The sequence below is a fragment of the Gossypium hirsutum genome, chromosome A13, assembly GCF_007990345.1.
Source record: "Gossypium hirsutum isolate 1008001.06 chromosome A13, Gossypium_hirsutum_v2.1, whole genome shotgun sequence".
In the NCBI taxonomy this organism is placed as follows: domain Eukaryota; kingdom Viridiplantae; phylum Streptophyta; class Magnoliopsida; order Malvales; family Malvaceae; genus Gossypium; species Gossypium hirsutum.
The window spans coordinates 83,474,107-83,492,415 of NC_053436.1; the positions used below are offsets into that span (position 1 = coordinate 83,474,107).

General features: G+C 40.7%; 1 protein-coding gene across 1 annotated transcript; it reads left to right on the forward strand.

Annotated features, from left to right (window-relative positions):
* Positions 1 to 14,573: 14,573 nt before the first annotated feature.
* LOC107963347 (uncharacterized) lies at positions 14,574 to 17,348 on the forward strand. The gene is made up of 5 exons (XM_016899896.1): positions 14,574 to 14,678; positions 16,216 to 16,361; positions 16,448 to 16,775; positions 16,848 to 16,913; positions 17,004 to 17,348. Exons 1-5 carry the CDS (start codon positions 14,574 to 14,576, stop codon positions 17,346 to 17,348), a joined length of 990 nt encoding a protein of 329 aa, XP_016755385.1.
* Positions 17,349 to 18,309: the final 961 nt, after the last annotated feature.

Consider the following 18,309-nt stretch of genomic DNA (forward strand, 5'->3'; position numbering starts at 1 on the left):
GGCACATAGCATTTTTTAACTGTTAGCTAAAGCTAAGGACCTCTCTATAATTAGTTCAATTTTTTTATTTATCTTCTCTTTGTTGTTTGTACCTCTACCCTCTCTTCTTGTTCAATGATGAACATGCTAACTACTAACAATCAAATTATGGTTGAAAAAAACTAATTGATAAGGGAAGTTGCTCGCTTACCATTTTTTTGTTTCCTTTTGTTCTACTATAGTGTGATGAAAGAGCTGAGCCTTAGTTACAAAGATTGTATTTTTGGTGTAACACCCCTACCCGACCCGGTTGCTAAGTCCAGGCTACGAGATGGTACAACCATTGCCGGAGCAATTATAGACAATTATACATAATTCAATCATTCAAACATGTAAATAACTAACATTCACATATGTTACACGAATTCTTGGGTCCCACTCGAGCTTATGAAAGCTTTTTGCTAACCCGGGCTTAAATTAAGACCAAATTGTAAAGTTTGAAAATTCTTAGACCGACGTCGCAACATCACACTCTCTAAGACGTGATGTCGCTAACTTAGTGAGCCACGTCGCAATTTCATACATATTGATGTTGCAACACCACTCATTGCCGACATCATGCTGCGACTTTAGGAATTGGAGGTTGTGACGAGGCCCTTATTTTTTGCCAAAACCCCATTTTGGCTCCTATTCAACAATTTGCAACACCACCAAAATGATTCATACATCCTTATACCATTAAAAAACAACTCAATTGCATACCATTTCATGCCAACCAAATCACCTAACCATTCCAATCCAAACTAGTTGAAACATTAGCTCAACCTAATCAACCATTCAATATCAATAATCTAACTATCCAAACTTTTAGTATGTGCAATTTCATATCAACTATACATTTTTAAAGCATATCATTTACCTATTCAATCATATTTCATCTACTATTCTAGGAGTAAAGCAATGCAATGGTCTTGGCTTAAATTAGGCATACATACTCTAAGTTATGCATCATATTTAACATTCAAATTACCCTTTCAATACATCAACCGATCTAGCTACTTCAAATAGTCCAATTTCAAACCTTAACACGTTAATCCATTCAAGACCTTTTTTACTATTTTCTAGTATCAACATGACTAAATATGCATATATAAATTAGATATTATGCCAAACATTCAACTTAATCATCACCACATTTACCAAGAAGTAAACAATTCCAAAATGTCAAAGTACACACTAAAGACTCTTATTGTAACGCCCCAAAAATCCCGAAATCCAAAAATCCCAAAATCTCAAATTTTTCTTTTTTTTTATGTGCTTAGCATTTCCAGTTAAGTGTTAATTATGTGATGGTAGGTCTTGGTCAAGGTTTGAGTTCGAACCTAGGGGTAAAAGAAATTATAGTTTAATTATTAAAAGAACATTAAGGGCAAGTAGGCGGGCTTTTGAATAAATGAAGGGAAAATTGGACAGAAAAGAGCCTGCTGGCCCAAGGGATAAGTGGCGTGTTGCTAGTGTCAGAGGTCTAGGTTTCAAATCCCACTTTGCTCAAATAAGGGATTTATTTTTGCTTAAAGGATGGATAGAGGTGGCATTGGATTTGAACTCTGTAGGCAGTGATAAGAGGAGAAATTTGAGGAAAAGATCAAGGGGTTATCAGGGGGGAAAATGAGGAGATGAGAAGTGAGGAAGAGGTGGAGCCGAATTGGGAACTTGGGCTTGAGAAATTCGGCTATAGGGGCTATAAATAGGTGCCGAATGGGAGGTGGCCAGGCTAATGCTGAATTCCCTTCACCTTGTTACCAGAAACCCTTTTCCCTAAAAGTCGAAAACCCTTTGTTTTACTCTCTTTTCTCTGTGCCAATTTCCCCTCCTTCCTCTACACAATATTCTTTGTTTCACTTTTGGTTTAGCCAACTTCTTCTTCCTTTTTCCCTTGGTGCCGAATAATCATTTGTTTGCCATTCAAATCTCAAGGGCCAAACACCTCTTTGGCCGAATACCCTTAGTGCTGCCACTACCCTTTCCACTCAGTCGATTCTAGTGTAAGTGTCCGCGCTTCCAATCGGTTTGTTTTGCTAAGTATCAATTATTGTCCCTCACTTCTTCTAATCGGTCTTGGGTAGGAATAGGTATCAAATCTCAGTCTTTGGATTTCTGCCAATTTGCTCTTCAGGGGAGAGACTTTGGTAAGTACTCTGGATCTTAGTTGGCCGAATGGTCATAGTTAAGGTAAGGGGGACTTGTGTTGGATACAAGTCACCTGTTATTTTGGTTTTAATAGTTAATATTGGTACAGATCTAGGAGTTGATCGTGATTAGTGCTTAAAGAAGAGGCTGTTATAACTTGTCGCGGAAGGTAAGGTGAAAGGTGAGGTTTCGGTTTTGGTAAAGATATGTATTAAGCATGCGATTAATTGAAGGGTGATACCAATTGTAGGTTCGAGGCTAAGAAAATCGCAGCACACTTTACTACCAGGTGTGTACATACACTGCATGTAACACCCCGAACCCGAAACCGACACCGGAGTCGAACACGAGGTGTTAACTGACTTTAACCCCTTACAAAATTTATTTTCTAGACACTGCCCAATCTGTGTACTAGTCGTTTTAAAAATCATATCTTGAGTTTCGTAACTCGAAAATCAGTTTCATAATTTTTCCCAGAAACTAGACTCATGTGCCCATCTATGTATTTTTTTCTAGAATTTTTGGTCGGGCCAATTAGTACAGTTTATTAGTCAAAGTCTCCCAAGTTGCAGGGGTCGACTACACTGACCTTTGCCATTACGACTTGGATATCTCCCTACACGGGGCTTCAATACTGATTCCGTTTGTTTCTATGAAAACTAGACTCAGAGAGGAATCTGTACATATATGGTATGACCCCTAATTATCTCTGGTTAATTTGTAATGAATTTCCAAAGTCGGAGCAGGGAATCCAGAAACCGTTCTGGCCCTGTCCCACTATAATCTGATTATCTCTTAATATACTACCCATATGATCTTTTCGTTACTTCCTCATGAAAGCAGACTCATCGAGCTTCGATTACATAATTTATTCATCAATTAATTCCACTCCTACTATTTTTAGTGATTTTTCAATCTCATGACACTGCTGCTGCCAGCATCTGTTACGAAAGTAACTAGGTCCATCTCATGCCTACCCTTGATCCAACTCAATCGAACATTCGTGCCATTTTCGCATGGCTTAAAGTTTACATGCCAAAATTCAAACACAACGTAATAGCTTACACATGCCAAAATATTCTTCTAAGCCAACTAAGAAGAAAGTACCAAAACTTGCTATCCGGTGTGATGACTTCGACGACGGCCTGACCCCGCAAAAATAGATGAGTCCAAGCAACCTATAATGGATGACAAGGAAACACCGAGTGAGTTTATAACTCAGTAAGTCATAAGCAATGCACTACCATCCATCAATAACATTATCACAAGAGGAAACAAAATGGAACGAGACAATTTACTCCATCCATACCGAACCATACCATAGTTCCTCCAACCTATCGATTCAATTTCATATCAATTCATGCATTCACAATCCATATACTCATCAATAGGACATTGAAGCATTTTCATAAATCAATTTATTTTCGTTACAATCAAACGACTAAACGGCCTTTCACCCATCCTACGATAAATTTTATGTACGTGACTTCAAGTATAGTTGTCACATAGGTTCAACTTACCGAGCTCAACACCAAGTATAAGCATAGCACCTATTAGCCATGTACTCAAGACACTTACCCGATCCGATGTCCGCGATCGACCCAATAGTGTCGCACACATAGTGTCCATAATGATTCACGAATGTATATTGAGCCCGCACACTCAGTGCTATATAATCAACTCGCACACTTAGTGCTACGTAATCAAATCGCACACTTAGTGCTACATAGTCAAACTCGCACACTTAGTGCCGCATGGTCAATTCGCACACTTAGTGCATCATATTCATTTCGCACACTTAGTGCAACATAGTCAAATCGCACACTTAGTGCTGTACAATTTAATCCCGCGCACTCAGCGCCAATCTCATGGTCATAAATGGTTATCCCGCACGTTTAGTGCCGAGATCAACAACTCAGTACATCTTACCTCTTTTCTTTCATTCAACAATTTCATCATCACATACGTACATGCATATATATATATGTATATTTATTCATTCCATTCAGCATCAATACATAAACATTATGACCATTTGAAATAATACCAACTACATGCTTAATGACTTACCTCGTGTTGGGTAAGACGGTTCCAACCCGGCTACTCGATAACCTTTTCTTTGCCTTTGCTCGATTCACCTCCTTTAACTCCTTGAGCTAAATCAATAATTTAACTAGTTTAACCACCTTGCTAAATATTTACAATCCAATTTCACATGTATATGTATGTTAGTATATTCGGCTAATAACCTCATGCAACTACCATATCATCAAAAATCTAATCACACATGCACATGCATTAGGTAAGTTACCTTTGCTAATTTTAAACCCAACATCACACAAGCTCTCAAGAGATGGCCGAATGCTTCTTTTGTTACCCAACTAATCATTCGACAATTCCATCCCCTTTACCACCCTTTTATGCCTAATTATCTAAATCAAGATAAGATCATCAACATGCCTAACCATAGCCGAATGTGCAACATTAATCTATCACCTCTATCTCTTAAATACTATCAAGTTCATTTACTTCTAATTTCTTAAGTTCAACATCTTAATGCCCATTATAGCCACTCCCATAATCTAAATTTAAAAATCGGCAACACCCACATTTCAACTATCTTAGCCGAATACTCCTCAACACTTAGACTAAAGTATGCACATTAAACTTAATACAACTTTCATTATTCCTTTCATGTTTCGGTCAATTATTCAAATTACCTCATAACATGAACATTCTTTTCAACTAATCTAGCATGACTCATTCGGCCTTAACAAAGAACCACTTTTCATACAAGGACAAAAATAAATCAAATGAACCTCCCATTTAAACCCCTTTCTATCTTCTACTTGCTCAATAATACATGTTTCTTAGTTCATATTCATCTATAACCATTTCAAATCACATACTACAAAACATCATCAATTTGGCACATAAGAACATAACCAAAGGTTTCTTGCAACACAACTCAAAAATCAACACATGGGTCATGTTATGAGCATCAAAACAACTCAACTTCACAAAAAAAATGCCAAAAGAACCACATGATATCATACCTTAATCTATAAACTCACTTGGTCGAATGTCCTAACTTCCATTTTTTTCTTTTCTTTTCCTTATGGTTTCGGCAAGATGATAGAAAAGATGATGGAACTTTGTTTTTATCACCACTTACTAATATAAATTTATTATACATAATTCCCACCAAATATAAAAAAAATGAAGACAAGGGAACACCATAATGCATGCGTGTGTTGGCCGGCCATTCACATTCAAAAATGGTCTATTTGACATGCAAGTCCACTCTTTTTGGTACATGCACTAATAGACCATTTTAAATTGGACTATCATATTTTCTCCATGTCTCAAATCGATCCCTATTAACAATTTTCTCATGCAATTGGTAAAATTAGGGAATGAAACTTCCACATACTCATGTTCACACATAATAAGCACAGAATATAGCAATTAATTATTTTTACGACTCGGTCTTGTGGTCCCGAAACCACTTTCCGACTAGGGTCACATTAGGGCTGTCACAACTCTCCCCCACTTAAGAAATTTTTGTCCTCGAAAAGCTTACCAGTAAATAGGTTTGGGTATCGTTCTTTCATCGAACTCTCGGTTTCCCAAGTAGCTTCCTCAATCCCGTGTTTGAGCCATAACACCTTTACTAACGGAACCTTTTTGTTCCGCAACTCCTTCACTTCACGAGCTAGGATACACATCGGCTCTTCTTCATAACTCATATCGGCTCGAATTTCAACCTCCGACAGACTAATTATGTGCGAAGGATCAGATCTATAGCGTCGAAGCATCGAAACATGAAAGACATCGTGTATCCTTTCAAGTTCAGGGGGCACAATCAATCTATATGCAACCGGACCAATTCGTTCTGAGATTTCGTACGGCCCAATGAATCTCGGGCTCAACTTGCCCTTACGGCCAAACCTGAGTACCTTTTTCCAAGGCGAAACTTTAAGGAACACTTTATCTCCCACCTGATATTCAATGTCCTTTCGTTTCAAGTCCGCATACGATTTCTGACGATCTGTGGCTGCCTTTAGACTTTCACGGATTACATTGACTTTCTGTTCGGCATCTTTAATCAAATCAACTCCGAAAATTTTACTTTCACCGAGCTCGGTCCAAAACAATAGCGTACGGCATTTACGACCGTACAAAGCCTCATAAGGTGCCATCTTAATACTTGATTGAAAACTATTGTTGTAAGCGAATTCAATCAAAGGTAGATACCGTTCCCATGAACTACTGAACTCGAGGATGCAACACCTCAACATATCCTCAAGTATCTGAATTATCCGCTCGGATTGACCATCAGTTTGGGGGTGAAAAGCGGTGCTAAAATGTAGCTTGGTACCCAAAGCTTCTTGCAATTTCTTCCAAAATCGTGAGGTGAATCTCGGATCTCTATCCGACACGATAGAAATAGGTACTCCATGTAATCTCACAATCTGAGAGACATACAATTCGGCTAGTTTATCCAATGAAAGATCCGTACGCACGGGGATAAAGTGAGCCGACTTAGTCAGCCTATCAACAACAACCCAAATCGCATCCTTCTTACTTGCGGACAATGGCAGTCCGGACACAAAGTCCATTGTGACTCGGTCCCATTTCCACTCGGGTATCATGATCGGCTGAAGTAACCCTGAAGGCACTTGATGTTCCCCTTTCACTTGTTGACATATTAAACATCTCGAAACAAAGTCGGAGATGTCTCGTTTCATACCATGCCACCAAAACCGACGTTTCAAGTCGTTGTACATTTTCGTGCTCCCCGGGTGAATTGACATTCGGCTACAATGGGCTTCATTCAGAATCATCGGAATGAGTTCTGAATTCCTTGGAACACACAAACGACTTCTAAACCTCAAACAACCATCATCATCAATCTGAAACTCCGATTCCTTGTTCGGAACACACTCAGCTCGTTTTGCAACCAATTCATCATCGACTTTCTGAGCTTCACGAATTTGATGAGTCAATAATGGTTTGGCTTTTAATTCAGCTACTAACACATTGTCAGGTAGAACAGACAAATGTACATTCATCGCTCGCAAAGCAAACAGTGATTTCCGGCTTAAGGCGTCCGCAACCACATTAGCCTTTCCCGGGTGGTAATCAATGACAAGCTCGTAATCTTTCAACAACTCAAGCCAACGTCTTTGTTGCAGATTCAAGTCTCGTTGAGTCATCAAATATTTGAGACTTTTGTGATCCGAAAACACATGGCACTTCTCGCCAAACAAATAATGTCGCCATATTTTCAATGCAAACACAATGGTGGCTAGTTCGAGATCATGGGTCGGATAATTTCCCTCGTGTGGCTTCAATTGTCTCGACGCATAGGCCACAACTCGACCTTCTTGCATCAATACGCAACCCAACCCAAGTAGGGATGCGTCACTATAAATGACAAACTCTTTACCCGATTCGGGTTGCACCAAAATTGGAGCTTCAGTCAGATGAGTTTTCAGTTGATCGAAGCTTTTCTGACATTTCTCCGTCCATTCGAACTTAACATCCTTCTGAAGTAGCTTCGTCATTGGTGTGGCTATCATCGAGAAACCTTTGACAAATCGTCGGTAATAACCGGCGAGCCCTAGAAAGCTCCGGACTTCGGTAACATTTCTCGGAGGCTTCCAGTTAAGTATGGCTGAAATTTTGCTCGGGTCAACTCGAATACCCGATGCGGATACCACATGACCCAAGAAGCTAACCTCTCTTAACCAGAACTCACACTTACTGAACTTAGCATATAACTGCTTATCCCGCAAAATTTGCAACACTAGCCTCAGATGCTCAGCATGTTCGGTCTCATCTCTTGAATAGACCAAGATGTCATCAATAAACACAACTACGAACCGATCCAAATACGGCCTAAAGATCCGATTCATCAAATCCATAAACACCGCAGGGGCATTAGTGAGCCCAAACGGCATCACTAAGAACTCGTAGTGACCGTACCTCGTTCTGAAAGTAGTTTTGGGTACGTCCGAATCTCGAATCCGCAACTGATAATAACCCGATCTCTAATCTATCTTTGAAAACACCGATGCTCCCTTTAATTGATCGAACAGATCATCAATACGCGGTAACGGATACTTATTCTTTATCGTCACTTTATTCAGTTGACGATAGTCAATGCACAACCTCATGGTTCCGTCCTTCTTTTCACGAACAATACTGGTGCACCCCAAGGTGAGAAACTCGGTCGAGCGAAACCTCTATCCGTCAATTCTTGCAACTGAGCTTTCAACTCTTTTAACTCGGTTAGTGCCATACGATACGGAGCGATCGAAATTGGCGTAGTTCCAGGTACAAGCTCAATACCAAACTCTACCTCCCGAACAGGTGGCAAACCCGGTAACTCTTCAGGAAAAACATCCGGGTATTCACAAACCACCGGCGCCGATTCGGGTTTCTTTTCTAACTCCTTGTCATCAAGTACATACGCGAGGTATGCTTCGCACCCTTCCCTTACATATTTCTGGGCCAACATTGCTGATATTACAGCTGGCAACCCCCTTAAGTCCACAGACTCAACTCGGATTATTTCGTTATTTGCGCACCTCAAATCGATAGTCTTGCTTTTGCAATTCACAACCGCATCATGCGCGGTTAACCAATCCAAACCAAGAATAACATCAAACTCGTCGAACGGCAAAAGCATCAAATCGGCCGGAAAACAGGATTCTCGGATTATTAGAGGGCATCTCTTACACACTTTATCAACAAGTACGCATTGACCCAAAGGGTTTGATACTCGAATTACGAGCTCAGTAGACTCAACAGGTAGAGTCTTACTGGTTGCTAAGGTTTCGCATACATATGAATGAGTAGAACCAGGGTCAATCAATGCAATCACATTAGTATCAAAGAGAGTGAAGGTACCAGTGATGACGTCGGGGGAGGATGCCTCCTCTCGTGCGCGAATGGCATATGCTCTAGCAGGAGTACGGTTCTCGGCTCGATCGGCCGTATCAGAGGCCCCCTCTGACTACCACCCCTGCCTCCTAAAATTCTCGGTGGTCTACCTCTAGATGTCACTCCACTAGGTCTTGCACCTTGAATCTTATTCTTCTCATCCAGCTCCGTGCAATCTCTAATGAAGTGGTGCTTCGAACCGCATCCGTAACAGGCCCTGCTAGTAGACTTGCCCCAACATTCACCTAGGTGTCGTCTTCCACATTGGGGACATTCAGGTTTCTCGTGACGATTATTGCCCACACTAGCTACCGAAGTAGCTCGGGAGCCCATCGATGGTCTTGCCCTGATGGAAATTCCCGCAGTCGCCCTCGACTTATTAATGTCCTCCCTGAACTTCTTTACAGCTGAGAACGGAGCTTTACCCGTCGATCTTTTACGATAATCTCTAGCTTCAAATTCAGCCTTCCTCTTCTCCTTTCCAAGTTCTTCTGCCTTGCAGGCTCGTTCGACTAGTGTTACGAATTCTTTTATTTCCAAAATACCCATTAGTAGCTTTAAATCTTCATTCAATCCTTCCTCGAATCTTTTTCACATAGCAACCTCATCAGCTACACACTCCTGGGCATACCTACTGAGTCTTACGAATTCATGTTCGTATTCAGATACAGTCATACGGCCTTGCTTGAGTTCCAAGAACTCCTTACGCTTCTGATCAATGAACCGTTGGCTAATAAATTTCTTTCGAAATTCCGTTTGAAAGAAGTCCCAAGTTACTCGCTCGTTCAGGACTATGGAAATAAAGGTCCTCCACCAATAGTAGGCTGAGTCTCGCAACAAAGATACAGCACATTTTAGACATTCGTCGGGTGTGCATGACAATTCATCGAACACCCGAATGGTGTTATCAAGCCAGAACTCGGCCCTTTCGGCATCATCAGTTACTATGGCCTTGAACTCCTCGGCCCCACGCTTCCTAATCAAGTCTACAGGTGGCTTACTCAGCCTCACAGGATCAGCGACTGATGGCATTACAGGCTCTTGGGGTGGATTATTCAAATTTGGGAATTGTTGGACAGCCGGGTTGGTTCGGGCATATTGCGCGACCCACTCATTCATCATGGTAAAGAAGGCTTGTTTAGCCCCCTCACCTTGATTATTCGCAGATGACTGAGGTTCAACAGGCGGCGTCCCTTGTGCAGGAGCAGCCGCTACGCTCTCAACGTCATCCGCTAGGGTTCTTTCTACACCGGGATCCATTTACTAATCAAAACAAAAACATTTCAACCGTCAGAAGTCATCACCCTTTTAAACATTAACATTAAGGCATGTATGGCTAGACTCATACGTGCTATGGTAGTCCTAGAACCGACTAAACCATAGCTCTGATACCAATCAAATGTAACACCCCGAACCCGAAACCGACACCGGATTCGAACACGAGGTGTTAACTGACTTTAACCCCTTACAAAATTTATTTTCCAGACACTGCCCAATCTGTGTACTAGTCGTTTTAAAAATCATATCTTGAGTTTCGTAACTCGAAAATCAGTTTCGTAATTTTTCCCAAAAACTAGACTCATGTGCCCATCTATTTATTTTTTCTAGAATTTTTGGTTGGGCCAATTAGTACAGTTTATTAGTCAAAGTCTCCCAAGTTGCAGGGGTCGACTACACTGACCTTTGCCCATTACGACTTGGATATCTCCCTACACGGGGCTTCAATACTGATGCCGTTTGTTTCTATGAAAACTAGACTCAGAGAGGAATCTTTACATATATAGTACGACCCCTAATTATCTCTGGTTAATTTTTAATGAATTTCCAAAGTCGGAGCAGGGAATCCAGAAACCGTTCTGGCCCTGTCCCACTATAATCTGATTATCTCTTAATATACTGCCCATATGATCTTTTCGTTACTTCCTCATGAAAGCAGACTCATCGAGCTTCGATTACATAATTTATTCATCAATTAATTCCACTCCTACTATTTTTAGTGATTTTTCAATCTCATGACACTGCTGCTGCCAGCATCTGTTACGAAAGTAACTAGGTCAATCTCATGCCTACCCTTGATCCAACTCAATCGAACATTCGTGCCATTTTCGCATGGCTTAAAGTTTACATGCCAAAATTCAAACACAACGTAATAGCTTATACATGCCAAAATGTTCTTCTAAGCCAACTAAGAAGAAAGTACCAAAACTTGCTATCCGGTGTGATGACTTCGACGACGGCCTGACCCCGCAAAAATAGATGAGTCCAAGCAACCTATAATGGATGACAAGGAAACACCGAGTGAGTTTATAACTCAGTAAGTCATAAGCAATGCACTACCATCCATCAATAACATTATCACAAGAGGAAACAAAATGGAACGAGACAATTTACTCCATCCATACCGAACCATACCATAGTTCCTCCAACCTATCGATTCAATTTCCTATCAATTCATGCATTCACAATCCATATACTCATCAATAGGACATTGAAGCATTTTCATAAATCAATTTATATTCGTTACAATCAAACGACTAAACGGCCTTTCACCCATCCTACGATAAATTTTATGTACGTGACTTCAAGTATAGTTGTCACATAGGTTCAACTTACCGAGCTCAACACCAAGTATAAGCATAGCACCTATTAGCCATGTACTCAAGAACTTACCCGATCCGCTGTCCGCGATCGACCCAATAGTGTCGCACACATAGTGTCCATAATGATTCACGAATGTATATTGAGCCCGCACACTCAGTGCTATATAATCAACTCGCACACTTAGTGCTACGTAATCAAATCGCACACTTAGTGCTACATAGTCAAACTCGCACACTTAGTGCCGCATGGTCAATTCGCACACTTAGTGCATCATATTCATTTCGCACACTTAGTGCAACATAGTCAAATCGCACACTTAGTGCTGTACAATTTAATCCCGCGCACTCAGCGCCAATCTCATGGTCATAAATGGTTATCCCGCACGTTTAGTGCCGAGATCAACAACTCAGTACATCTTACCTCTTTTCTTTCATTCAACAATTTCATCATCACATACGTACAAGCATATATATATATGTATATTTATTCATTCCATTCAGCATCAATACATAAACATTATGACCATTTGAAATAATACCAACTACATGCTTAATGACTTACCTCGTGTTGGGTAAGACGGTTCCAACCCGGCTACTCGATAACCTTTTCTTTGCCTTTGCTCGATTCACCTCCTTTAACTCCTTGAGCTAAATCAATAATTTAACTAGTTTAACCACCTTGCTAAATATTTACAATCCAATTTCACATGTATATGTATGTTAGTATATTCGGCTAATAACCTCATGCAACTACCATATCATCAAAAATCTAATCACACATGCACATGCATTAGGTAAGTTACCTTTGCTAATTTTAAACCCAACATCACACAAGCTCTCAAGAGATGGCCGAATGCTTCTTTTGTTACCCAACTAATCATTCGACAATTCCATCCCCTTTACCACCCTTTTATGCCTAATTATCTAAATCAAGATAAGATCATAAACATGCCTAACCATAGCCGAATGTGCAACATTAATCTATCACCTCTATCTCTTAAATACTATCAAGTTCATTTACTTCTAATTTCTTAAGTTCAACATCTTAATGCCCATTATAGCCACTCCCATAATCTAAATTTAAAAATCGGCAACACCCACATTTCAACTATCTTAGCCGAATACTCCTCAACACTTAGACTAAAGTATGCACATTAAACTTAATACAACTTTCATTATTCCTTTCATGTTTCGGTCAATTATTCAAATTACCTCATAACATGAACATTCTTTTCAACTAATCTAGCATGACTCATTCAGCCTTAACAAAGAACCACTTTTCATACAAGGACAAAAATAAATCAAATGAACCTCTCATTTAAACCCCTTTCTATCTTCTATTTACTCAATAATACATGTTTCTTAGTTCATATTCATCTATAACCATTTCAAATCACATACTACAAAACATCATCAATTTGGCACATAAGAACATAACCAAAGGTTTCTTGCAACACAACTCAAAAATCAACACATGGGTCATGTTATGAGCATCAAAACAACTCAACTTCACAAAAAAAATGCCAAAAGAACCACATGATATCATACCTTAATCTATAAACTCACTTGGCCGAATGTCCTAGCTTCCATTTTTTTCTTTTCTTTTCCTTATGGTTTCGGCAAGATGATAGAAAAGATGATGGAACTTTGTTTTTATCACCACTTACTAATATAAATTTATTATACATAATTCCCACCAAATATAAAAAAAATGAAGACAAGGGAACACCATAATGCATGCGTGTGTTGGCCGGCCATTCACATTCAAAAATGGTCTATTTGACATGCAAGTCCACTCTTTTTGGTACATGCACTAATAGACCATTTTAAATTGGACTATCATATTTTCTCCATGTCTCAAATCGATCCCTAGTAACAATTTTCTCATGCAATTGGTAAAATTAGGGAATGAAACTTCCACATACTCATGTTCACACATAATAAGCACAGAATATAGCAATTAATTATTTTTACGACTCGGTCTTGTGGTCCCGAAACCACTTTCCGACTAGGGTCACATTAGGGCTGTCACACTGCACACACAAGTAGATCAACAAATCCTGAAAAGCTGAAATACCACGAAAAGTTGAAAAGCCGAAAGTTTGGCTACGATAGTCTTACGAGTGCGCGAACACTCATAAGGGGGAAACCAATAGGTTGCCTGAGGCCCATGGGCAATTCCATGGACTTGGATTGTGAATTGGCCAAACGAGCCGGAATGGGCTAAACGGGCCCGATGGGCTGTTGGGCCCATAATAGGCAAAATTTGATAATTGATGCCATATGATGGAAAATCGTATGTGAACATGACTGTAAATGTGATTTGAGCCTAATGGCCATATGAATATAATTTGGGCCTAGTGGGCCACCTAAATGTGATTGGGCCTAATGGGCCATTTGAAAGAGATTGGGCCCAATGGGCGATATACAGGTGTGTGGATTTGTCTGGGCTTTATAAGGGGGTCGATTTGGGCCTAGTATATGATGACTGTATAAAACTTAATTAATTTATTATGGACCGTGGACAAGTCATAGGGTTAACGTGTGGCAATGGGTATGTGCATGTCTAGGATTAGATCTAGGGAGAGCTTGGTACTTAAGCGGTCTTAATGATCCACCTCCTCTTCTCTAGAATCCTACCTGGTGCATAGTATTCATTCATCTTAGCTCACGATATTTGTTAACGGGCCAAGGTAAGTAAAAACTCGTAATAAAAGAAAATTATCGAAATACCCCTAAGGGCAAAAATAACTAAAATACCCCTATGCGTTGAGTGTAAGATTTATGATTGCTACATGTATATCTGCTGCATTCATATGATATTTTGTTTAGGATGCATATGGGTTGGGAATTATGGAACGGAGGAAGTATATGAGGGTCGCATGTTTGCCTGAAAACCGTGGATCCACCAACTACTTTTTAAGCCCATTATATGATTGGCAGTTTGCTGCAATAAAGGTAGTTCCGCAACCAGACTAACATTGATGTGTATCGATTAGGTGGGTTGATATTTATATCCCCACATGATGTGTAACGGGGGACGGAGCTGATGTGTATCGGTTGGATTATTGGGGTGGGTTGCACTGCATTGCATTGCATGTATGTTGTATGGTGAATGATGAATGCTTGTTATGATGAATGCTTGTTACTTGTCGAGGGTTGTATACATTGAGTTTGCGAAAACTCACCCCCTCTTTTATTTATATCAGGTGATGCTCAGTAGGAAGTTCGATGTCTAGAGGGACTCTAGGTGGCCAACTAGCAAAACAATTTGGATTCGTTCTAAAAGTATATAAGTTACTCGTTTATTAAGTAATTTTCATTTAGTATGGATTGTAATAAGGCCTCCCCTTTTTATTATTGTTTGGATTGTTAAATTCGTGCGCTGTAATTATAAGAAGTGGATCATGGATTTTCTAAGCTATAGTTTTCTTTTAATACTACGTTTCTGCAACTAAAGTTTTAAAGGATAAGTTTTCTTAAGTCAAATGTTTTACGCAAAGCTTCGCAACAGAAAAGAGATTTTACTAAATAATTAAGATGTAACTTTTTAAGGAAGGGTTTTCAATGAAAATAAGGTTTTCGCTAAAACACTTCAATGTGACACGCCAGATTCAGCCATAACTCTAGGCCGAGTTTAGGGTGTTACATTTAGTGGTATCAGAGCCTAGGTTGCAAAACGCGAGCTGTGAAGTAGGCCTTATTAATTGATTTCTTTTGTGTTTTAAAAAATATATATATACATTTTTTATTGAATTACAATGTTTTAAAAGGAAGTCTTGCTGAGCGGTACACCGAGTCTCTGATGTCGAACCAAGTAAGTTGTTTTATTCTTAAACCTATTTAAATTGTTATACAGTAGATAGTTAGAGGGCTACTTTAGACGATTATGTTAGAATGGAACTGAAGCCCGTAGGATCCTGAAACTGTAGAGGATTTTCGAAAACAATATTCTCTTTAAATACTTTTATAAAACATCGGGTTAATTATTGAAACTAACTAAAACTTCATAAAATTTTTAATCTAGAAAATACGTGAAACGACGATGAGTGCTAGAAGAGGTGCGAGAGGCCGTGGCCGAGGCCGCGGAAGTGTGAGGGCTGAATCGTCGGCATCGGGCCATGTGTCCAATATTAGGGGAGAAGAGCCTCCGGCCTCACCCGTGGATGAGAATAGACAGTACGATTGAGCTGCGAGGGATGATGCATTGTCGCAGGCAATGCTAAGGATTTTAGAGAGGGTCACTGGGCCCAATAATGGCACGGGAAATCAGAGGTCCATTCTGGAGCGACTTCGATCAAATGGAGCTGAGGTCTTTAAAGGCGTGGCTGGTGTGGCTCCTAACGTGGCTGAATATTGGTTAGAGGCCACAGAAAGGATAGTGGAGGACTTGGACTGTTCACCGAAACAAAAGCTAAAAGGGGCAGTCTCACTGCTTAGGGAAGAAGCTTATCAGTGGTGGCTGACAGTAAAAGAGGGCACTTAACCCGAGCAGATCACTTGGGAGTTCATCAAAGTTGCATTCCAAGGGAAGTATGTAGGAGCGAGTTATGTGGATGCTAAAAAGAAGGAGTTCTTGAACTTGACCCAGGGAAACAAATCGACGGTGGAGTATGAGGCGGAATTTCTGCTCCTTAGTAGGTATGCAAGAGTTATGATGGAAACGGGCTATGAGCGTTGCGTTAGGTTTGAGGATAGACTAAGAGATAGTCTCAGGGTATTGATAGCCCTACAAAGGGAGCGAGTTTTCTCGGAGTTGTTGGAGAAGTAAAGATAGCGGAAAAGGTGAAGCACACGGAGCGCCTAAATCGAGAAAAGGAAAAGGGTAAGAATAAAAGGGAGTCTGAGACTCATGGTGTTGGACAGAGGCCTAGGACTAGGGCCAGAGTTATTGGGCTAGTTAGAGCAAAGCCCCCTACTGCTAATCCAGGGGTGCCACCTTGTGTTGATTGTGGGAAAAGCCATGGAGGTGAGTGTTGGAAGAGGACGGGAGCTTGCTTAGCTTGTGGGTCTATGGAGCATAGGATCAGGAATTGCCCTAAAATGCCAGGACAAGTACTAGTCGTGGGCCGAGGTGGTGCTCAGCCACCAAGGGGTGGTTAACTACCGCCAAGGGGTCGTGAGCAGGCCAGGGGTGGTAACGGTAATGGACGTGGACGTGGAGCACCAGGCGAAAATGCAGGCTATGCTGAGGTGAGGCAGCCAGCTTTGGTTTAGGCTGCTCGTCATCGAGAAGACTGAGATGCCCCAGATGTGATAACGGGTACGTTCCTTATTTACGAGTTACCTTACACTGCATTGATTGATATTGGATCGACGCATTCATATGTTACATGTAATATGCCTGAACCTTTGGGTGATATGTTTGAAATTACTGCGAATGAGATGATTGTGATAAGTTCGTTAGGTCAGTCAGTGGGAGTGAATAAGTTGTTTAGGGAGGTACCCTTAGTAGTTCAAGGGGTTACCTTTTTAACGGACTTGATGGAGTTGCCGTTCAGTGAGTTTGATTTAATCTTGGGTATGGACTGGCTGGTGAAACACCGAGCCACCTTGGATTGCGCTGCAAAGCGAATGGTGTTAAGAATGGTGGAGGACAAGGAGGTGGTGGTGATTGGTGAACGCTAGAATTATCTATCGAACGTGATTACGGCGTTATGGGCTGAGAAGTTGGTGTGAAAAGGATGCGAAGCCTATTTGGCTTACATTAGCGATACGGAGGTTAAGAGCCCTACTGTTGAGGAGTTGAGAATAGTTAGGGAATTCCCTGATGTTTTTCCCAAGGAGCTGCCAGGGTTGCCGCCCAACTGAGAGGTGGAACTTGGAATCGAATTGTTACCTAGTACGGCTCCGGTGTCCATCGCCCCTTATCGGATGGCAACAAAGGAGTTGGTGGAACTTAAGGCACAGATTCAGGAATTTTTGGATCAAGGATTCATCCAACCAAGTGTGTCTCCATGGGAGCACCGGTGTTATTCGTGAAGAAGAAAGATGGGACATTGCGAATATGTATCGACTACCGGTAGTTAAACAGGTTGACTGTTAAAAACAAGTATCCTCTACCGAGAATTGATGATCTTTTTGATCAGTTTAGGGGAGCTTCTATTTTCTTAAAGATTGACTTGCGTTTGGGGTATCACCAATTGAGGGTTAAAGAGGCGGATGTTCATAAGACAACTTTCAGAACTCGTTATAGGCACTACGAGTTCTTGGTGATACCATTCGGGCTGACGAACGCACCGGTCGCTTTCATGGATCTTATTAATCAGGTCTTCCAACCCTACCTAGATCGGTTCATGGTAGTTTTAATAGATGAAATTTTGGTGTACTCAAGAGATAAGGATGAGCATGATGCGCACTTAAAGATTGTGTTGCAGACTCTGGGGGAGAAGCAGCTGTATGCCAAATTTAGTAAGTGCGAATTTTGGCTAAAAGAGGTTACTTTTCTAGGACATGTGGTGTCAGTGGAAGGGATTAAGGTGGATGGATCCCCAGAAAATCGAAGTGATGTTGGAATGGAAAACACCTAAGTCGGTGTCGAAAATCCAAAGTTTTATGGGTCTGGCAGGGTATTATAGGCGGTTTGTCG

Coding starts and splice junctions, on each gene's coding strand:
- LOC107963347 (XM_016899896.1), top strand. CDS start 14,574: ATGGAACGGAGGAAGTATATGAGGGTCGCATGTTTGCCTGAAAACCGT. Junction 14,679..16,215: donor GGCAGTTTGCTGCAATAAAG/GTAGTTCCGCAA, acceptor TAACCCGAGCAG/ATCACTTGGGAGTTCATCAA. Junction 16,362..16,447: donor GAATTTCTGCTCCTTAGTAG/GTATGCAAGAGT, acceptor GGGTATTGATAG/CCCTACAAAGGGAGCGAGTT.